Raw genomic sequence first — 23,658 nt, 5'->3', positions numbered from 1 at the left:
CAACTTGGTGGTTGTTTTGAAGGAGAACTTATCGCTGCCTTTTTTTTTTTAAGGCACCTTGGTGCATAAGGGGTCACATGAAAGAAAACCCAGAGGTGCTTATTGGAAGGCTTGCCAAAGGTTGATCTAATTAAGGGGAACAAATGTTGCAAAAACAGCAAAGCTCTGAGCCCTGAAGGGCATTAGAAAGCAGCTTTTCATGCTCGATGTGGTGAGAGAAGCAGGAGTATTGGATGGATGTGCTGTAGTAAATTAACGTGGCTGAAGGGATAAGGCAGGAACGCATTGCAGAAGTTTCAAAGGTTTAAGAAATGTGGAGCTTTTCTGAAACTGGAATAACTTAATTTTGTGAAAGATGGATTTTACCTGGGTAGATAACGTGGGAGAAAAGGTTGCATCTTGAAGATGTTGGAGAAATAATCCTGGAAAAAATTGTTGTATATTTGACAGTAACTCTTTATACAGGCAGCATCCACTTGTGAAAGATGGCTTTTCTCCCAGTTTTTCCCAATTGATTTGATGACCTAAATTTATAAAAGTGATTTATCAATGTAACTGCATTTGTTTAAGACTCTTGCTAGCCTGAATGTGTAAGTTCTTTAGAGAAACAGCACCCTTTGTGTTTCCTATATCTTCAATCTCTTGCCAAAGGAAAAAATCCTGCAAACAAAACACTCTTTCTTTACTCCCCCCGGGAAACAAATTACCAGTCAGGCAAAATTGCACATTCCTAATGATGTAGTACTGCAGGCGAGATGAAAAGCATAAATGTAGATTTGTCCAAAGACTCGAAGTAGTATGTGGGTAGAAAAGAAGAAATGAAGAGATTATTTTGATACAAATATTGTCACATTCACCCAAGGCTTCATAATACTAAAATGTCTGAAGACCTAATTCAACTTTTGAATTTCATTTTCATTCTTGATGCTTTGTTGGCAAAGAGAAAAAACTAGTAAAGTTCCCTGATTTTTATTTTTTTAATACAGAATATTTTCATTGTCTGGAATGCTTTGTGGTGACAAAAGTGACAATGTTGATTTTTCATTGGAAAGTAATTGAATTCTTAACACATTTTCAAGAAAGATTTTTTTTTAATGAAGAAAAAAGGAAAAAATCAGTGCATCCTTGTGAAGGGAGTACCTCCGTCTTCTCTACAACTACATTTCAGGTATTGGAAACCTGTGAGTCGACCTTTTCTCTCTCAACCTTTTCTTCTCCAAGTTGAACAAAGATGAGAAATTAAATAAGAGAACAATTCAATTTTCTCACTTCATTTACTGTTTGTGCTTCAAATTAGGCCCAAGTCTGCTATCATGTCTGTTCAGACTTTTAACAGTTAAGGAGCAGCGAAGCTTTGGTGCGCTGAAGCTTTGGTCCTTGCACTGAAACGGAATACTATGATTATATTTCCTCCTAGATGTTCTCCTTCTGTTCATAAAGCACACATGAATACAAGACAAGTTAATTAGAAATTAGCATCCTAGATTAGATCCTGTCTTTGCAAGCCAAAAGAAAAACTAATTGAAGTTTATGGTAGTCAAGGGAGTAGCAGAAGTACAGGCAGTGCAGCTGAGCAGTAGATAGTAAATTCATGCAGAAAGAGTTTGTGTGCACTAGGTTTGGGGAAGATTGGGATAAAGGCTTTTCATTGAGATTGGTGCTTTTTATATTGTCACAATTGTTTTTCCTTTGTTCAGTTGATGGAATTTATTTTTGAGTCAGTTTTCTTTCTTCTGCTGTTGATAGCCTTGACATATTTCTGTAAAAACCTCAAAAGGTGGTATGGAGATGGACAGCACACAGAAACTGCTGTGCCTGCATAGATTTTAGAATGTGGCTCATTATTATTTCTTCAAACAAACCCCCTAATTTTCTTATTAAAAAAACCCAAAAGATGGACTCCACAGGTCTTTGGCATCTATTTGCTGCAACTTCATGTGTTCTGCCATGTTAAGCACACTTCAGTGTGGCTGCTCCCATCTAAAATTACATATTACATTCTATCTCCTTTGGTCAACAGGGGAGTTACTAACCTGGGCGGCATGGATCATTCTGTGCTCAGAGGGGAGGTGTCAGCAGTGCTTCGTGACAGGTATGTTGCAAGTGCCGGAATTCCTGCAGAGGTGTCAGTGGGATTTCTTCAGGATAGCAGCCCGGAAGGCTTTTTTCCCTGTCGGGAAAACTGAGGAATTCTGGAAGAGCTAATTAGCAGATGCCTTTAAGAAACGAAAGGACCTAGTTAGTGAGTTGTAAGCTAATTTGTTCCTCAAGTAATGGACACTCTTTTTCAAAGAAAGCAGCAAAACCCCCAGCTTTAGTCTTACTGATGCTCTAATCCATGATTTCTGTGGCTTTTTCTGATTTAGTTTATCCAGCTGCCCTTGCATCTGCTTTTAGGTATCCAAAGACCAATTTTAGAACAAGGAGGCAGTAACGGTTACTAATCAAATCTTTCAGTGGGCTAAAAACATTCCTGACATGGCTGGAAAGGGGTTTCTGTCTTAAAATATACTGAAATCAGCCATTCTGTCTTTCTTGATTACACTCTACCTGCTATTTAATCTTTTTGTGCTTATTCTTTTATTTAGAAAGAACACCCACAGATTTAGGGCAAGAGTAGAGGTGATCCCCTTGTCCCAGAAGAAATTCCAGCAACCTTATTTCAGTGTCTTCCTTTCTTGAAATAAAGTTCTTAATAAAGGAACAATTATGTTTTAACTAACTGAACCTGATTTCAGGAAGCCACAAAATTGTTTACTTTGTTATCTTGTGCTGTACTTTGCACACCTGTAATTGTAGTTTTGTCTGATCTGATTAATTTGTTGGCGTGACTGGTTTCATTCTTTCAAAGAAGCTAGAAAAATCAGTATGTTTCTAGGGCAGTATCTTTCTGTAGAAAATCTTTTAAGGTGTACGCTATATCTTTGTTAGTTTTCATGCTTTTTGTAGTTGAATTAGGAACTTCATGCTTAAATGAAAAAGAAAACATAAGCTTAGATGCCTTAAGTTTGCAATGAAATAGATGCTGGTACAAAAGTTTCTGGCACTCCTTTGTAAAGGAGCTTCATTGTGCCAAGAATGTTAGTTTTTATTTGATTTTTTTTTTCCTGAGGACGTGACAGGGATCTACTGGGTGCTTTTCTGCACTGCTATATGCAATATAGCAGCATGAATAAGAGGTTTTCGGTAAGGGAACAGTGTTGGTAGGATTTGTTTTCCCTTGTAGGTGGTTGAAAAATACTGCTGCATCAAATGGCATCGTTCATGACTAGCAATTTTCTGTTAATGCCATTTAAGACTTCCACATTCTTCATTTTGATTGTTAATGACATTTAAACCTTTCATTTAACTAGATTAATATATTTAAAGAACTGTTTCGAGCATTCTTCTTAAGGATAAATGCTCAATTATTTCTGTTCCAAAGATTGTATTGACATTAAGCAACCTTATTTTTTAGCAAGTTTAGACTAAAGAAATCTAATAGAGCTGTTTCTGTAGTTTCATTGACTGATCTTGTGTACTTTGATCTCAGTCTAAACAGATAATTCATGGGACAACAGTTTAAATTACTGAAGTTATGTTTTGGCAGTAGCTAAATCATTCTTGAAGAATGATCAAACTCATCAGTATGCTGCTCTCCGCTTCCGGGGGGATTTTTCACTACATGTTTGATCTTGGATTAGAAGCAACAGATTTGCTGCCTTTTTTTTTTTTTTTCCCCTCCCCTAAAACAGGCACACAAGTGCCTTTTGTCTGCTGGATGCATTTATGGTGTCTTGAGCGTATTCGGTCTCAAGTTTCACTTTTCAGACTTCTGTATAAGTGAAATTCTTGTATACTGCTGTCACTCAGTGAATGCATACAGCCTTTTAGCAGTGTTTTGGTCAGGTACATTTCTGCCTAGCATGAAGAATGGCTGTTTAATGAATAATAATGCCATGAAACTTGAAGAAAAAATTATAAAAGCTTTCCTTAGAGCAGAATTATGATGTATGTGTTCTTTCCATCTTCAAAAGCTTCCAGTCTCTAGTAATCCCAAACAGTACCTCTTCACTCCATCCTATCTCCCTCTAGTTATTCTGTTGTACTTGATTTTATTTAGCAGTCATGCTAAATGCTCTGTTGGTAGCAGTGGCATTACCTGTATTTTCTCTTCTTCTCATTAGGTCCATGCATTTACGTCCTTCATTCTTAGGCATGTGCACTTGAATATTTTAGAACAAGTATGTTTTCATTTGAAATGGGAATGTTGGCATTTTCATATAAAGCCTTTTGAATATATTCATGGAAGAGCTAAAGTTAGAAAATAAAGAACTGGAAAAAATCCAGCAGGTTTTTTTTTTGAGGAGATGACAAGTTACTTATTTATTGGACACTTGTGTTGGTCACATCTGGTCTCAGCATGGGGCGTGTGACAGTGTTTGTGCTTGTTTAGGAGGAAATGATTTCTTAACCTCAGCGGAAGAATTAACCTCTTCAGTCAAAAGTTTTTCTCCAATAAATGCTTTTAGCTTTCCAGATTACTTTTTTTTTTTAACCAACCACTCCAAATGACTTAAGTATTAATAAAGTAAAAACTCGCAGCTTTCATGTTGACTTGCATTTAAATAAAATCTCTGGAGGTTTTTTTTTTTTCAATATTGACTAGGTAAAAGTAATGTTTTCTTTGTGATGACGGAGTATTTGATAAAAAAACAAAAGTTGCTCTTGTATGACTAGAAATTTGTGTGCAGGCTTGATGAATAAATTGGTAGCATTTAACTGTTAAAAAGTTTTTTGTTTGGGTTCTGTCCCCTCACCCCCCAAGAAAGGAATGGTGGTTCAAAGTAGTAACACCCTCTTGCGTATTTAAAAGCTGATTTTTGTTTTTGGTTCAGGTATTTTTCTGGGTTAGTTGCAATTAAACTCCCTCTATACATGGCTTCTGGATCCTAACATCTGTCCAAATGTAGTTTTAGTATATTTGTAATGCGGTGCCTTTGACGCATGAAATGTTTGCAACTTGATCTTGATGTGGGCAGCAAATAGGTGTGGATCTACAGTAGTTTATTTTCTCTCTGAAGGAAGCGAGGCTACTGCTTTTAATGGGATGGGTAAGCTTGCAAACTAGGCTAGCTGCTTGGAACATCTGGCTGGTTTGTGCTGTGTTCAATACCGCATGAGCGGTTTTTGCAGAAAAGATACAACTCCGGAAAGTTCTCCGACTGGTGATGTGTTGTTAGCAGTGTAATGTAATCTCATGCTGATTGTCAGTTTTCCCTTTTGTTTCCATATCTCTGTCTTCTGTCGCTTGGGTGGGTGTGTATTGGTTAGAACTGTTCTCTTGATGGCAAGTGGTGGGTGTAGTGTTATGAGTGATTGTTTCCCTCCTCAGGTTGGTGTTTATTTGAATGCATCAAGTTAGAAAGAGGGGCTTTATCCAAAGTGGCTTTATGTTTATGGTAAGGTGCTTTAGAGTCCTCAATCTAAAATCTGCTCAAATAGCATGTATAGCATTTTCCCTTTCTGCACGTAATTTATCCATTGTGACCCTATATTTAAGCTGAGTATATCACTTTTGGGTCCAGAGTGGCATAATTCTTAAATTGATAATGCACAGAATATTCAAAAACTTAAATAACTCCTGTCGTTTAAAAAATGAATCATTTTAATATGCAGCTTAATCTGCCTTAGCTAGCAGCTGATCATCTAACCACTTTTGAAATAAAGAGTTGTCATCTTGAAAAGCAACAATGCTATCTTTAAATTCCTTACTCCCAGAAAATACTTGTAGTGCTAACATTCAGCTATAATCAATGTCCTCCCATATAGTCAAATATAGAAAAATTACATTGTTCTTCATAAAGGAAAGGGGAAGAAAACATAAAACTTTTTCATGGGTGGATCTGATCGGTTTTATTTCATTTTGCTGATAAGAAAAGAAGTCGCCGAATTTTGAAAAGGGAAGTATACCTTTCTTTGTGGGTGCTAAATGCTTTGTCAGTACTTCCTACATTTAAAAACAAATGAACAAAAAACCCCTCAACACAACTGAAGGATGTGTATATTTGTGCCTTACTTGAAGGGAAAAAAAACCCCCACACCTGAACACCAAAAACTTGCATTATAAAACCCAGCCAATCCAAAAAACCCCACTTATATTCCTTTTTTTTTTTTTTTTTTTTTAATGCTAGAGGCGTTCCGCGTGTGTGTGTTCATGTGTGCAGCTTGGCAATACATTTCTGATGATTCCATTGTCTTTGGACATCTGGGATGTGTCTGTGATTCAGATTTTAGTTCACTTGGATGCAAAATCAGGCATATCTTAGAAAATAATTGCACAGTGGTGGAGACTATGCTGGAAAAACAGGGTACCCAGTCTGGCTTGGGTGTTCACTGTATGAAGAGATATCAGTAGGTTTTGCATCTGAAACTGATTTGTTTTAATGAGCTGCACTTCAAGCTTGCTAATGTTGTTAAGGATATCTTGTAAAAATGAGAAGTGCTAGGTAATATTTGCATTAGTGTCTTACCCTGGACAGTGAAAGCTGAAGCAACTATTATGTTTTCACATGATCTTCAGAGGTATTAGAGAAGTATCTTGCAGGACCAGTGAAGGCTGCTGCGGGAAACAATTCAGTTTTTCAGACAGTATGTTCTTCTACAGCCTGGTGACTACCAATCCCATAAATAGATGCACACTGAAATCTAAAATCCAGATATCAGTATGATTCCTGCAGATGATAGTAAATTTAACAACTGAAGATAACAGTGCATTCAGTGCATTGTTAAAATGTAGGAGTATGTCCGTCACAGCCTTCAGCTGGAACTGTCACTGTTTTGCCTCGTTACAATATTGTACGTATATTTATGCCCAGCCTTCCTATGACACTTCTGAAACCTGAGCATCTTGCTAATCTCCCTCCATCTTCCCAAGCTATGTTATCACATCCAGCTCTATGACGTTGGATTCCAAATGTTTTCAGCGTGCACCTGCCCTGTTCCAAATTCCCGACTTCTAGGTTCATTCTTCCACTCCAGCTCACCTGTTACAGGCTAGTTGTATCAAAGCTGACAACCAGGTAGGTGGAGGTGTAGCAGCCGAGGATCTGGAAGGAAACTTAATTTGAAGTGAATGTGTTAAATCTTCAGATGCTCTCAATTTATTTCTGTTGTCCCAAGCGCGTAGAGGTCGTGTACCGACAAGTCGGCAAGTTCCTCGGTACCCCAGCTGGACAAGGACAGCAAAGCTGTGTTTGCAGTTGCTTAAATGTGGATTGATGTGACTTGAGTGAGTCAGAGCAATGTGGGAGTAAAGCAGAACATGAAAACTGAAGCAGAGGAGTTTGCAGGCTTTGTAAAGCTGTTCTCTCCTGGCTAGAGCAGCATCTTTGGCTATTGTCTGGGTTCCTCTTGGCTCTCACAGTGAGATTTTCTCCTCTCTTGTTCTGTCTCCCCAGTAATTACAGCACCAATGTGACTGTTCAGTTCTGTTTTCAGATAATTAGAGCTGGGCCCATATAATAAAATACATAGTAGTCTGTCTTGGGTTTTGCTCAGGGGCTTTGCCAGGACATCACTGGCCTGTCATTGTAAACCGGACATCCTTTTCATTGCTGCTGTTTAGTGGGGTGTGACAAAGATGTTGGCTGATGAGGAGTAATTACGTGATGCGTGCTGGCTTGATCTGAAGTTAGACCGGCCATCTGTCTGCTATGCATGGGTTAGGAGTAATGAGGAGTGTTGTTTAAGAACAGGAATGGCCTTGTTCTCTGGACAGTTAACGTTCTGGGTTATAAGACCATTTACAATGCAGAATTTGGGAGAAAAGGGAGGGAGAAGGAGGGTAAACGAACTGAATCACATTACTGGAATTTGCTGTTAAAAAGAATTTATTATGTGCATTCAACAACTGAAAGCTAAAGCTCAATAATTGTATTTAATGTCACTTTTTCCGAATGGAATATGTGCCCTTTGGATTCTGTATGCTTTCATCAGATGACAACAGTGAAGTAAAAGCTTAGTCACGCTGTGCCTTGTGCATTGTTCTGGGGTGTTGATCAAAGATAATCTTAAATAGGCTGCTTATCTGCAAATACTAGAATTTAGTTATTTTACGTTGAGGTGCTTGATATGATGGCTAAGAATCCTGAACAACTTCTTCTTAACTCTTTATTGAATGTAATTATTTAACATCCCTGGTAGTCTTCAAAGAGGTCTTTTCTTTTTAATAAATCAGTATTTTGTGCTTAATTTGGGCATTGGCATTGTTTCTCCCCCTCCCCCAATCCCTGAAAGTGCATTTCAGGACCCAGCAAAACTTTGTCATGTTTTTAAAAAAAAAAAATTTCTTCCCAGCAGCTGCTTTTTGTGCAGCAAGGTGTTGGTAGTTTGCTTATGTTTCTACTTCAGCTAAAGAATCAAACAGAAAAAGGTATGTTTGTGCATGTTGTTGCTTGATTCAGGATATGAGCCAGAACATAAGTTTACAGAAATTTGATGAGAAGCATTAAAGAAAGAACACTTCTGGAACAGTGTTTATGCAAAACTCCTGTGGTCCAGTAGTGGCTGTAACTGTTGGTTTCCCTGCATAGGTTTATTTTTCACTGGACAGTTTTTTATTTCGGTGTTTACAGAGACTCTTGTGGCAAATGTTCATCTTCTATCGAGCTACCAACTGCATTTCGTTTCAAGTTCAGTACTGACCCTGTTGAATAAGTATCTGGCTTATTGCCCTGCCTTCCTCCCTTCCTAATCTGACTGCTGTACCCTGTGCGTTTGGATTTGGAGCAGCGTATGGCTGGCTCAGCAGAGATTTCCCAGGTGTCCCCAAAATTAATCTTGCCGCCTTTTCATGTTTCCAGTATATGCTATTGAAAGGCCTCAAAAGCTTCAGCTTTCAAGGATTTTAGTGTCATGAAAGTGCTGAGTTCATTCGAGATTGCCTTTGAATCGCTAGACACCAACACTGCTTCCAGTTTAAGGTTTGCTAAACTGCAGAAGTCTTTTCAGTGGCAGTTACAAATGTCTGTAAATACATGGGCAGGCAGAAACAGTTCAGGCATGACCAATGTCAGTGCTTGACTTTTTTTTTTTTTTTAATTTGGTTATTTTAACGTTTAATTATGTGGGATGATAACGTTGCATTTTCCAGGCAAAGCTTTGTGGAATATACAGCAAGACTTTGTTCAGGTGGCCGCAGTCACATTATGCCTGGTCTGAGTTACTATCATGATTCTTCTGAGGTATTATTGTGCAACTTTGGTGTTATATTAGTTATTTCTGAGGTTCTTGGAAAATCTTTCAGGCAAATAAAGTGGTGTTGCAGCATGACTTCTGGTGGTGTTTGTGATGAAAGTTTTGTTCTTCTTGTGCGTATAGCCTTCTGCATATTATCATTCTGTCTTGTGTGGGCAAAATGATAATTACAGCATCTCCAGAAACCAAAATGCTGAATTTAAGAATGAATAAAAAAAAAACTTAATTGTAAGAACACGTTAGAGCAAAGCTTTGCTTAATGTAAGATTTGCTTTGTTTAGAGATCAGAAAATGATTATACAATGAGACACATACTGCAAAGAGCTGAATATATATATAGCTGAAAGAATATGCAGAGGCTTGTGGGAAGGTGTCATGAGCAAGTGGGGACGCTTATAGATGTCCTTGTATTTCAGCTGTGTCTTGTGTTGGTTCTGCTACTTGTGCATAAGTACCTGAGCATGCTATTGGGTTTGTCTGATACCTACACCAAACTTCCTAATTACATTTTAAATTCATGTAATTAAACTTGTGTAGTTCAAAGCTACAGTGGAAAATTACGGCCAGAAATACCTAATTTGTAGGTCAAAGTTTGACTAAAATTGGCGAATTGGTAGATATGCATGTCTTGTAAGAAACAGTGGAGCATCAAACTTGACATGCTTGGAGTCAGTTATCCACATACTCTTTTTTAATGTTATTTCATACCTAGTTCTATACCTACTTTCTTCCTTTGCTGAAGATGCACTGCTTTTTCTGCCTGCGAAATTGTCTGTGGAACTTTGGTGTCTAGAAACAATTTTATATTGAAGGCTTAGCTTGGAAGCAATCAAAAATTTCTTGAAATGGAGACATACCTTAAATTCATCCTTCCTTGTGTACTTAGCAGTATAGATTATGTTGCATAGATCCAGGTATAATACAGAAAGGAAGGGTATTTAGAGTTGTTCTTGCATATCCATACATTTGTCCTACTATAGTATTAATGATGCTTTAGTAGTGGGAGGTGATGTGAAGAAGTTTGACTGCTAGCTTTGTATGTGACTCTGCTTGAGTCGCCTACCGTGCCTCTCAGTACAAACCACTTTTTTTTTATTGCTTTTCACAGTTGCTTCTGTGAATCTGTCGTAAGAAGAAATGGTTACTGAAAAGCTGATGGTGTGATAGCTGAAGCATATTATGTGAAGAAGTTTCCTCTGTTTTTTTTTTTTTTTCTTTTTCACCAGACATCTGCTAGTTTCATTTGAAGCTTTCTCTTTATTGTGTTGGAGAGCTGGTGAATGAAGACTCCCTGCTTACCTTCACCATGCTTTTTGTGACTCTATAGACTCTGAACGTATTTCTTCTTGCCTGTCTGCCTTCCATGCTGTTAAGTCCAATCTACAAGTTGTTCCTTGTACAGAAGCCATTTCACAAGTTTGCTCATCCTTTTCACTCTCTACCTTTTCCAGTTCCATTGCTATAGCTGGTGAGATGGGGCAAAGAGCAGAATAGCTCCTATCTCAAACCAGGTAACGTGAGGGAATGTTGCTGCGTTTGTCAGCAAGTAGTACAGGCTTAGGAACTTTAAGGCTGGGCACAAGCTAGTCCAAGCTAATGATGTTGTACAAATCAACTGAAGCTTAAAAAAAAGTCATATTTTGCATCAGTGTCCTAGGTCTAGTGAGTTTTCTGGTTATGCTATGGTTTGTCCCATTTAAACTGGAGATTTATGAAAATGAGTATTTGTCTTGTAGAGCGGTTCTTATGAACACCAGAAGGTGGCATAACTGATTTTCCTAAAAGTGTTTTGATTGCAAGAAATACACAGGATGCTACTAAGGTTATTTTAAAGCTGTTGGTCAAATTTTGATCTAAGGAAAGCTGGATCAGTTTAGCCCTTAAATCTTTAAGGGAGCTATTTAACGGTATACTGATTCTGCTCTTTTTAAAAATGTGAAAACTCTGGTGGGATTCATGCTGGCTTTTATAGCTAAAGTTTTTGCTGTTGGAAGTAGTTTAACTGAAGTGCAGGATGGAAAGAAGGGGTTGTCCATCATGTGTGTGCTGGTATTCTTTCCTGAGCTGTTTTACAGAATCCCAGTTTCCCATGAACACATTGTTTAGACATTTTGCTTTACCAGTTTGCAAAATGAGACCAATTCCTGCCTCTTTTAAGCTCTTCAGGTTAGCTGGTGCTATGCAAGAATGAATTATTATGTAACTTGTAAATTATAGTTTACAAATTTACAAATTATAAATTTACAAATTATATTTTTTTTGTAGCAACTCTAGCCACATGCAGATTTATAGGGGTACCAATGTTAAGTGGTACAAGCAGTAAGTGGAAAGACTGTGCAAAAAAGACCAATAAGCATTTAAATGAAAATCTGTTTTCAGCATAGTATGTATTTTGTTCTGGCAAACTGGAAACTTAGTCTTTGTGCAGTGTTGCCATGCATTTAATGACAAGTTGATGTAATAAAGCATTAGATGTGATGCTTTCCTTACTAGAGAAGCCTGTATCTGGGGCAGTCATCTCCACTATGGTGTGGATCAAAAAGTACTTAAATATACTTTAAAGGTAGGTATTGTTTCCATTCAAGAATCCAGGGGGACTTGCAGAGCGAGTGTATTGGGCGTAGTGGGCAAGGTTTTGGTAGTGGGGGTGTTGGTGCAAGGTTGCCCTGTTTGGGATGAGGCTGTGACTTCTCTGTGCCAGACACAGCTGGGGTTGATTTTGCATTAAAACCTTTTTTTGTCTGAATAGTTAAATTAATTGGTGTAGGATGGAACGAAAACTTTTGAAGCATTGAGATAGATGGGATTTTTTTTCTTTCCTTCAGCTCCCTCTGGCAGGCAAACACCTGAATTACAACTGGTTTATTTTAAACTTTTTATTTCAGAGAAAGGCTTGTCCCAACTCAGTTATCACAGTTGTTTGGTGTTATATACGTATGCATCAAAAAGATTTTCAGCTGTAGAAAAGTAGATGACTGCAGCTGCAGGAGGTGCTGAAATACAAATATTAGTTGACTGTTTGTACTGTCTTTTTGCACATCACAGCTGTGCAATGCCATTTCACCCAAGGACTTCTACATCATGCTCATCTATTGATATTTTTTTTTTTTTCTATAATGCGGTCTCTCCTGAGCCTGCTGTGATTCACTAGAGCAGCACAAATGAGAGCAATGTGCCTGTTTTGCATACAAGTCTACTGTTATTTGCAGAATTGTTAGACCCTTTTTTATTTTGCTGACTGCAGTGATGCGAGGGTGGGCAGAAGGGAAGTGGTGCAGTTCTGCTCTTGGTGGCTGCCACCTGGGCTGAGCCCTTCGACCCACCTCCCTGCTGCCCTCTCCTTCTCAGGGCTTCGCCAGTTTTTTTCGGTTCTGCATTTCCAAAAGGTGGTTTGCCAGGAGAGAGTGATACAGTCCCATGTACAACACCATAAAAAGAAAAGAAAAGAAAGAAAACTGCCTAAAGTGTACGGTAGTACTGGTAAAATGGCTGAGCGGTGGGACCTGTGTAACCCACAACATGGACGTTTCTGAAAGCACTGAACCTCAATTTTCATTAGGAGTCAGGTGTTTGAAGTTCAGTGTGGCAGTCCTCTGTATTATAAAATGGTCCCAAAATTTTATGAAATAAAGTTTTGTTATCAGGAAACTTTATTTCGTTTAAATATTTCATAGTTTTTAAAAATCCAAATAAGATTAGCATTCTTCAGTGGGCCCTTCTAAAATCAGCTCGTGCTTAGACTTTTCTTGCCATATACAATTATTTTATGCAAAGCAGTATGTTGTCATTTGATCCTAAATTATCCGGATAGTTATGTTGGCACTAAATAGGGATGTTGTAACTGCAAAGTTGTTCCAGTCTGCTAAGTGAATATCTTAAAACTGTCACTTTAAATCTGCTTTTGGAAATTAATTCATAGCTCGTACGTTTGCCCACTATAACAAACTCGAATGAAATAAATAACTCTCATCTTTTGAAACTTTGCCTAGGAAATGTACAGTTTTCTTTAAATTTATATTCTCATAGATGCTAGAGAAGAAAGCAGTTCGTAATTTTCTTTCTATAATTTAATTATGACACAGGAATTTTGACATTTGGTGAATTAGAAATAGAATATGATGTCGTCTTTCAGAGAAATGGAACTGTTTAACATGAAGTATCATTTTTGTGATCATTCATTTTTTTATCATCTGGAAAAACATAAACGTAATCAGGGTATATATTTTGAAAGTCTCATGTATTTTTTTTATTAAATGTTAATAACCACTAAGATTGTGCTAATTCTGTGGCATGAACATACTTACTGCTTGTACACCCTCCCTACACCCCCGTTCAGCTGAATGTTAAAGGCTGCACCTTTTGGGTCCTTTGCATAACAGCACTCAACAGTGGGAATTTACAGAAAATCTTTTTGCTATAGAAGATGAATAGATATCTTCTGAAGAGGTAGTATCCAGCTCTGCAGAAGTCTTCCAATTATGCTATTAAAGCTGTTCCATGCACTTAGGACTGCAAGGATGGTTACAGGTATCATTGAGGTGTAAATCTTCCTTGAGGTGCACACACACATCTTCAGTGTCTTTGCTCCTGGCCCCCTCCCAAGTGAAAGAACCTGTGGAAACTATCCTTTTTTTGTCAGTTTTCACTGCTGCTGTTGGGAATGGAATAGTATCAAAATGAGACCCGGTTATTCGATTTTGCTGCTTTCCTTTTGGGAACAGCTAGCGTGGAGGTTTATCACCGGCTTGATTTGCTGAGGGAGGGAGGATCCTGAGCCAACAAACCAGGGAGTTCCCCCACGTTGTCTTTTGGGAAGGAGTCTTTGGACTACATGTACCTTTGTCAAGCGGGAGGAGTTGATTCCTGATAAGCCTCTGGCTTATAGGCAAAAAAACCCCGAAGAAATTTAAGGTATGGAGGTTTAGTACAAGACTCCTTGTCCCGTGTGGCCCATTCAGCTGTTCCAGCTTCGGTACTAATTCCACCTGTTCTCATGGCATTTAGTTTGAATGATCTGTGGGCTTGAAATTCCTTTTCTAGTACAGAGAAATTATACTTTTTTTTTTACACTGAATAGGGGAAATACTAATGTTAGTGATAAATTTGAAACTGAACTTTTTGCTGTGTAAGCATTTTACGTGCCTTTGTGTGTGAGGGCAAGCTGAACTTCAAGTTGCTGTTTCATAAAAATTTGTAACTAACATGCTTAAGACTAGCTGATGGCAAATAATTAAATTGAATGAATCTATGTAAATGTGTTTGTGTGTTTTTTTTTTTTTTTTTTTTGTTTGTTTGGTTTTTTTTGACTCCTTAAAGGAATCCAGCCAGCAGCAGTGCGGTGACCATGGGCAGCATGGCGCAGCAGCTTCAGGTCTTCTCCTAGAAGATGCATTCCCACTGTTTGTTGGCTCCCAGGTTGCACACAGCAATTTCTGACAACCTGGACTTGAAGCGTCAGCATCTTTCTTGAAACCTTTTCAATCTTGTTCTGTCAGTCGTCCCTGAGGGACTCTGGCCTTCAGATAAAGACGTCGGCCTGCCCACATTGGAAATTTTGTGGACTGTGGGTTAGCAGACTTGAATCCATCAGAGGTCACCAGGCAGTAGGAATTCCTGTGACCAGAAAAAGTTAATCTTTTTGTCTTTTAAAGAAATTGAGTCATTACAGAAACACACAACAAGAGCAGTGATCGATGTGCTTTGTTCTTGCCTCCCCATGCCTGCTCTTTTCAGTAGGGACGGCTTTGCGTAGGTGTGCAGGACCACAAAAACTCACTCCAGTGGATAAAGACAATGAGGTTTAGGGAATGCAAAATGACTAACAGAGTCAATGTAAATAATGGAAGAATGAAAGAAAAAGCCTACAAACTTTTATTTTAAGAATATTTTCAAAATACTTTAATCAACACATGACTAATGTAATTTGCAGTTTGCTGTCTGCGGTGCAGGAAATACTGAAGTTGTTAGTGGCTGGTGCTCAGTCCTAGCCTCCTTTTAATTACTAAATTGTTTAATATATTTGCATTATGAGTCAGATGTGTAAATGTGTTTAGGCATACTTTACTAAAATAAATTGTACAGCCAACAGACCATAACAGCTGTGGAGAAGTTGTTTAGAAATAAATTCTTTGTAGCTCACAGTTTGACCTAATAAAACTAACTGTTGCTTCAGACCAATTACTTTCAGCAGGGTCAGTCTGGCTGCTGTGACTGTGCATTCAGATTTCTGTAGTGATTTATTAAATATAATCACCTGGGGAAGATGAGCACAGTTCTCTGAATAAATCTGTGTTAGTTCAAAAGCATTTCTTCTTAGTATGTTGTCAGCAGAGTACATGGGCTTAGATCAAAAGTTGGAAAGCTTCATTAACTCACTTTGGTTTTACCTCCTACTAAGTGTTTTAAGACCTTATTTTACCTAATGCCTTTTATGTAAGAGTAGTTCGCTCAAGCAAAGCTGAATTTTTATTTTTTTCCATATTATAACCTGTAGCTTCTTATTTAGTTAACACTGCATCTTGATTCTTGGAAGTGACTTCTTGCTAGAAATCTTACCTCAATTTTAGAGCAAAGCCTTCTTCAAGAATACACACAAGAAAATGCAGGACATCCATAAGTGGCATAAAATAAAAACTACTTTCACGGCCTGAAACACACACTTAGGAATATATTTGAGATATTTCTGAGGCTCTGTAGTTACAAAATATGCCTGAAACAGAATTTAATATTTTAATAAATTAACCCTTCTAAATATTAGAAATGTGAATACTACAGAGATTAGGTTTGTTCATTTCGTGTGTGTCCCCCTTTCCCTGCAAGTTTCTGGGAAGCTGACTTAAGATTTAACCTAAGTTATGTTTTTTTTAAATTGTTTTAAAAATATCTGATTGTGACCTGATAGGAAACGGTGTGGGTTTTTTTAACTGTTTACTATTGCTGAATAATTTCAGAAATTTCATACTTAGGCAAGTATCAAGACATTTTTCTCATTAATGAATGATACTTGCAAGGACCAGGGTTGTGGGTTTTTGAAGAATGTATGTAATGGAGAAACTCATTATTCAATCCGATTACGTCTTAGTCAGCCAGCTGCTACTGCCTCTTTGGTTTGTTGAAGAACATACATTTTGGTAGTCTGAAAATCATGTGAGAACTTGAATCTTTCCTAACTGACGTGTTGGGAAGGAAGGGGAAGTGGCCGTGTCAGATGCAGGGTAAAATACATTTGTCATCTCTCTCTCTATCTCTCTCTCAAATGTGTGTGTACATATATATACACACGCATGTAGTGCATTTATATGTTGTCTGTGTGTATATATACACATGCTGTATATGTGAACACATACATATATATAGTATGCATATGTATATTTATGTATAAAAATAATTGCCACTGAAATGATGCATCCTAAAATGTTACTGCAGCAATTTCCTCATTTATACAGGAAAAAGTGCTGAGTCGGTGGATGGCAAACTGCAGTACTTCTTGTTAAACATGTGGTACATGCCCTGACTGCTTAACTTAATATTTAAAGATTATGGGATTTTTTTTTCCTGTTTTAGAAAGAGCCCTACACGTATTGCTATAGAGCCATGAACCTGTACTGCTTCCAGCATTTTGAAAGCAGGAGGGGTTGGCTACAACCCTAGTTTCTCTCACTCCTTTGTTTTACAAAGGAGTTTTTTATGGTTATTTCTTGTTCTTTGAGCAGTCAGCCCAATTTAAAAGAATTAAATATATTTGATAATAACTATTTTGTAAGCATCTCTGTTCCATTTATGAGGCCACATGCATTTTGATGTCTACAGTGCAGTTGCGTCCAAAAGATGCTGTAACTTATATCTGGTGTCCGAGGGCTTTTTTTCCCCCCAGTTATAAAAAAGCTTCTTTGAGACAACGTAGTGGATAGTAAGTCAAAGTACATGTGCAATTCTCAGAACTGTCTTCAGCTATTTTAAAGCTTATTTCTTATTTACATAAAAAATTTAATTGAAATACTTTTTCTTTGTAAGATAGATCCCTTAGGTTTCTAGAAAAGTTGTAGTTTCCATAAGAGTATTGCAAGGTACATATTGCCAATTTTTTTCTGTACTTCAATATTTGGGGAATGCTACAGTGTCACTGTGAAGGGATTGCAGGCATAACTGCACTGGTTTCCTTCAGATTCCTCTTTAGGCAGAGATTTGCTTTCCCTTCATAAGAATTTTGATACATAGAATCATAGAATCGTTAAGGTTGGAAAAGACCCTTAGGATCATCGAGTCCGACCATTAACCTATCGCTGCCAAGTCCACCACTAAACCATGTCCCCGAGCACCACATCTACCCGTCTTTTAAATACCTCCAGGGATGGAGACTCAACCACTTCCCTGGGCAGCCTGTGCCAGGGCCTGACTACCCTTTTGGTGAAGAAGTTTTTCCTAATATCCAACCTAAACTTCCCCTGGTGCAGCTTGAGGCCGTTCCCTCTCATCCTATCGCTTGTAACTAGGGAGAAGAGACCGACCCCCACCTCGCCACAACCTCCTTTCAGAAAGTTGTAGAGAGCAATAAGGTCTCCCCTCAGCCTCCTCTTCTCCAGACTAAACAACCCCAGCTCCCTCAGCTGCTCCTCATAAGACTTGTGTTCCAGACCCTTCACCAGCTTCGTTGCCCTTCTCTGGACACGCTCCAGCACCTCCATGTCCTTCTTGTGGTGAGGGGCCCAAAACTGAAGACAGTACTCGAGGTGTGGCCTCACCAGTATGAATATTTTCATAATATATGGTCAAAGAAATTGTATTAATTAACTGACTTGCATATAGGGCAGTACTGTCAACACCATTTTTTAATTATTCTCTTCCAGTAATTGGAACAGCTGTAGTTTAATAGATTGAAAAGCCAGAGGTAGAGGCATGAGAAGCATCCATGTGAAATGATTATTGCATTTGAGCTCTATGGCTTTGATGTGAATATTTTACTGGATTTTGGGGGTTGTGTTTTATTTTCTTCTCTATCAAAATGGTCTTGCGTAGTAGTATGCATCAGCTCAGTGGGCTGGTAGTTGTAAGATATGCAAAAGACCAGAGCAATTCTTTCTGATGTGAAACTGAGTTTTCTGCCTTCAGTTTGGAGTGAGCTTTGTTAGTGCTAATATCCTATAATAGAGGTTTCATCATGTAATAATATGTATCCGTTTTAAAATGGAAACGTGGCTTTGAATCAATGAATTTTTAAAACATAGGTGCTGGGAAAAAAATCTCAAAAGTCTGAAGATGTTTACTGGTCTTAACAGCACCATTTTAACCTGTTTTTGTCTGTTGGCACTTTTTCTTATATGAACAAACACTGTATCAGTAGAAAAATAGTCTAATGTTAGAAAACGTAATATTTGTGACACAAATATTTAGACCATTCTGTTTACATGCCTAGATGAAAATGGGAGATGTAAATCGCACAGTCACTGTAAGTTTGAACATTTTTCTTTTTTGTAAGGCTAAAATAAGCCTGGGGTTCTGGAAGTGCAGAAGACTTTTCAGGGCATGCTAGAAATGATTTGCAAGACTTGAGAAAGTTTCCGTATAGCATAACCCTATTTCCACCTAGTGCTTTGGGTTCCTCCGATGCTCAGCAGATGAATAAAAGGAGGGAGGTAAGCAGCTTGTTAGAGTGGAACAGCAAATCTTTTAACCACAGCAAATCACTTGACTGAGTAAATATCTTTTAGTTTTGTTTTTAACAGTTTCAGGGCTGAAAAAAGAAGTTAAAGTCAATCTGTGTGAACTGATGAAAATCCAGTGGCATGTCTAGAAGTTGACTTTTACTCTGCTTAATTTTCCTACAACAATTCATGTCAAGGCTAACAATAAATATTTTCAGACTAGTATAGTTTTATGCTGCCACTGGGCTCTGATACACCTTTCTGCCTGTGACTTTTCCTTCTTTGAACAACCATGAGGGGAAGTCTTACGGAAAATGCAGAGATGATTTAAAAGTTTTGTTGGAAGTATACATGCCCCAGAAATGTAAGCATCCTGGGCTGTAAGAGAAGAACTTGTATTTTATAATGCAGGTGAAAGGCAGCAAAGGCATACGTATTGACAGTTGGTATGTACGAAACAATGTGGTAGCAGCTTGGCGTTCAGGCTGCACAAAGGAAAGAGGAGAATATCACAAGAAAAAGGAAGAGAATCTCAAGGGAAGTGGTTTTAGCTGCATTCCTACCCTGAAGATCAGGGGAAGCTTGCAGAGGAAAAGGTGCTGTGATCAGCACGCTTGCAAGGGGTGGTTCTGTCTGTGGTTCGTTCACGTGCTTGCAGAGTACGGTGCTATGTGCCTGCTCCCCACATTTGGGGCCAAATCTTGCTTGTTGGTCAATAGTGAAGAAGGATTTGGGGTGGGGGGTGGAGGAAGAGGGATAAGAAATGCCTTGCTCCTTTAAGCACTCTTATGTACCTTCTTTTTGTGGGATCAGAGCTGCACTGCTGTACAGCCTCAATCAATAGCTTCTGGCCTTGCTAACAGCTCAGGTCTGTAAAATGGCAGCTTAGGATCTTGCCTTTGGTCTTTTTATTTTCTTTTTTTTTTTTTTTTTTCTTCTTATGCCACCTGTTCAGTTACTTTATGGAGGAGGTCTCTGCAGAAGTGCTCGATACCCTGTCAGTTATTTTGCTGTCAGTCTGCTCTGAGCGGCTTTGGAAATAGTAGCGTGGAAAAGTGCTTAAAACCCAAAGATTTCCTCTTTCTCATCTTTTGTATACAGAATAAAAGATAGGTAAAAGACTCAGATATTAAGTACAATATAACTTTAAGCAAGTTATAAATGGTAGATGCTTTTAATCTTGAACGTGAACTTGCTTGTGAGAAAAATACAGAAAACAACAGAAAACAAGCCCCTTGAATGGTCCCGAGAAGCTGTTTAATCTGTGCAGTTATCATGGGTCTTCAGCATTTAAGAGTTTTAAACTTAAAGAAAAGCAGAGCTCCAGTTTGGTGCTCCAGTTTGGTGTGTTTTCTTAGCACTCGTCTAGGAATAACTGTTTCCTTGGCAAGCAGGATTCTGCACAGAGCTGTAACGCTGCTTTTGGCCTTCAGTACCAGTTAATTTGGGGACGAGTGGCAAAGCAATGTAATGTGAGAACAGCAAATGTAGTATATTCAGTTGGTACCATGCACTCCAGGAGATCAGGTTATTTTCCCCGTATTTTTAAATGTGTAACTAAACTGTTATTTTTGAAGTCTTAATTAAAATAACAGAATAGTATACTGTGATTTTTCTCTTGTCTTAGGAATAGTTTATGTAAAGCATAGAATACATTTAGGTAATCTTTTCCCTGGGAATACACAGCCGATTTTTGACTGTCGGGCATAAAATGGTATTTGATTTTTTTTTTTTTATTTTCTCCTTATGTGCAGATAGGTGATTCATTTCTCATGTGGTGGTTCTTTTGCCAGTGAAAAGCATTTGCCTGTTTTTAGAGTACCTGGCACTGCTACTTCCTTCAGTTCTGTATTTTGTGCATTGGCTGTTTGATCAAGTAGTGTGTGCTGGATGTTAGGAGGAGATGAATTTGGGCAGTGCTTGGGATTCATACACTTTAAAAAAACTGTTAAGTTTACTGCTACTGGGTTTTCTGTAGAGTTTTTAATTAGGTTGCTTGTAAATTAAATGAAAAATAAATGGGACTAGAAGTACCCAAAGGAGAGCAGGTATTTGAGCACTAATGCTGCCCTCTATGCTGAATGATCTTGTGGGGGTCAGCAGTGGAAAGTAACTCTGCTTTCTGGATGTGCATTGGTTGACTTAAACACCAGTCAGTGCTTGGGAATGACTGTGTGGCTTCAGCTGGCTTTTATTTTACTGGTCAAAAGGGTATTTCAAGAGTTACATTTGAAAAAGTGGCCCACTGCTTGTCCTTAGCCTCATTCTTTTATATTAATAATGCTGCTGTTAATAACTAAAATGTGTAATCGGCTCCTTGGGGTTGGCAGAGCAGGGAGATCCAGACTTTAAAAGCGGTTACCGGTTGGTTGCGCTGGCTGTGTGCTCAACGTGAGGAAGGGAGTAACAGCGTTTGCTTGTTGTATTTTAAGACAGTTTCTGTATGATGGGAAATGCAAAAGCAAAACTGATTGTATGAATTCAAAATCGTGCTATTTTTCTTTGTGGTTATACTAGCTGCTATCTAACATCTCTCTCAACTTAACTTTAGGCCTTCAGTGCAGAGAAGGCATGATCTAGTAGTCTGGTGTTACGTATATGTATGAGACTGTAAATATTGCCTGCAACAATGCCTGCAGACAAGCATGGCTGTTGGCATGTAAATGCGTGAATTCTTTTACTAAAAGTAAGACTTCTTTATGCTAAAACTGCATACTTGCTCTCTGCAGGGCTAGTGTTTCTTAGTATTTATAGCATATAAACAGTGTTGTCCTACACAGCAAATGTCTGTTCAGCATTCACGTAGCAGTTTCTGTGAAAGTTGTTGCCTGTGTTAATGCTGCTCATGTAATTTAGAACTTCTTCGAAGAAGTGGGAGAGAGCTCCTCACTTGTTTGTTGAATAGGTGCATCTGGTTTTGAATTAATCCTCGGCTCTGATCATCCTGGCTTATTTTAGTTCCTTGCCTGTGGTTATGGTAACGGCTTCAAATGCCCAAAACTATTTTGGGCAAACATTTTCAGTAATATTGATCAGAAGCAGCAATTATTCCCCGGTAATTTCATCCCATAAATAAATGTAACAATGTAGTTTTCACCCTTATGAAAAACATATCGGAGTACTACTAAATGTTATTAAAACATTTAAATTTACAGAAATTCTGCTCCTGGTTCTGTTCTTTATTGCTGCGTAGCGTGACAGGGTGTTGGCTTTTTTGTGATAGGATTAAGCTGTCCTGATGAACAGAAAAATTGTCATGCTGTACAAAGACTATTCTGAAATCTGTAGAATAAACATCTTATAAACACTGTTGTTCTGGTCTACTGTGGTAATACGTTAAAAGTGATTTTTTTAATTTTTTTTTTCTTGTAAGGGAGTCAATATAGTTGAAGCTCTACCTTATTTTCCCTAGAAACCTGCTCTGCTTATGCACAATATGCTATTAAATTCTCCATTCCCTTTTTAATAGCTTGCCTTCTAAACTCCCTGCTGTCCTCAGCCCTGGGAGGTCACCAAGCAGAGCAGAGAGTTGCAGAGTGGTCCCTGACGGACACCTGCGTGACCGTCTGCTTCGTCAGTTCTTCAGGCAATTTGTGAGCTGCTGGGGGGGCGTTCAGAATTAGGTTGTTGATAGCGTCCCTACCAGGACTGCTATTAACAGCGTGCTACTCTCTGCTTCTCTGCTGCAGAAGACAGAGTGATATTTGTGTTCCCATAGCATGTTGTAAAATGCATGAGATTTTGTTCATCCTCCTTGGAAATGAGAATAGGAAAATGAGAGCATCCTGAACCAGAAGCTATTAGAAGAGCATGCAGAAACCTGCAGCGATTTGTGCTTTATTTTGTCTTCCTAGCTATGGATTAGAAGGACTGATTTTTGCAATGGGCTTTTTCCATAATGGCATTCTTGTATTGTTTGGTCAGAGCTTGCACAGGAGGAAAACAGGCTGCTGAATTTAGTCACTGATCTCTATTAGCCGTGGCCTAAGGCTATGCTGAGATTTATATCCCATTTGTATTGTTGCAGCTCAAAAGAAGAATGTTCAGAGGATGACAAGTGTATTCTGAGTAGGTATGTTGTTTCATTTTCATATGAAACCCATTTTTTTTTTTTCTGCTTCCATTGGTCAGAAATGAGGTTAATAGGAAGAGAATATAGTACAGTGCTGCAGTGTCCCTGTTAAGGCAGAACAATAGCATCAGAAACAGTTCTTTAAAAATTAGCTGCTTTTATTAAATAAAGCTGCATTGTGCTGGTGTGCACAGTGCAGTCTTTTTTTTTTTTTTTTTTTAAACATATACTGCAGTCAGCGCTTCCCTAACGAGGTGGCACTATTGTTGAGTTAGAAGGATAGAATCATCATATTGCTTTAGGGGACAGCAGGATTTAAAAGGAGATGCCTTGCAGCCCTGTTTTACAGATTGGAAGCATCGGTTTAAGGGCATTGGCAGAATCATTTCCTCGTTCTTCGCAGCAGCCACTGCTGTGTCAGTAGTGTGTGGAATGGAAGTCCTAGTTGGTAGTCTGTTATGGAAACGCTGTTTACTGTTATTGTAGTACCGTGGTGACAACATGCCATTGAAATGGAAAACGAGCTCTCCTGCTATCTGGAAATTCCCAGTTCCTGTGCTTAAAACATCCAGGTCATCGCCACTTTCTCCAGCATACATGTAAGTGAGAGAAATGAGGATAATAAGGTGGGATTGCTTTCGTGAGACTACTACCCTGTGGCAAAATACCCTGTTATATATTAAATGACATTGGCACTCAGAATTTTAC

At 38.4% G+C, this 23,658-nt stretch overlaps 1 protein-coding gene across 13 annotated transcripts in view; it reads left to right on the top strand.

The window, feature by feature from the left end:
• KLHL13 (kelch like family member 13) overlaps positions 1-23,658 on the top strand; it is an 87,070-nt gene that overhangs the window by 25,884 nt on the left and 37,528 nt on the right. For 4 of the 13 annotated variants that reach the window (XM_087748957.1, XM_087748955.1, XM_087748956.1 and 1 more), the window contains one exon: positions 2,021-2,092. The exons of 6 other annotated variants lie outside the window; for them this stretch is intronic. In XM_087748957.1, coding sequence (XP_087605083.1) covers positions 2,021-2,092 — 72 coding nt within the window. Of the gene's footprint in view, positions 1-2,020; positions 2,093-22,563; positions 22,951-23,179; positions 23,550-23,658 lie in introns of those variants that run through there. 3 more of the 13 variants (XM_087748954.1, XM_009465314.2, XM_009465313.2) reach the window with 3 other exon arrangements.

Source organism: Nipponia nippon, unplaced genomic scaffold (genome assembly GCF_047370975.1).
Source record: "Nipponia nippon isolate SJK-2023a ecotype South Korea unplaced genomic scaffold, ASM4737097v1 scaffold_12, whole genome shotgun sequence".
NCBI lineage: Eukaryota > Metazoa > Chordata > Aves > Pelecaniformes > Threskiornithidae > Nipponia > Nipponia nippon.
Note: the sequence above shows the minus strand (reverse complement) of the source record. Positions and strands in the feature narration are given on the sequence as shown.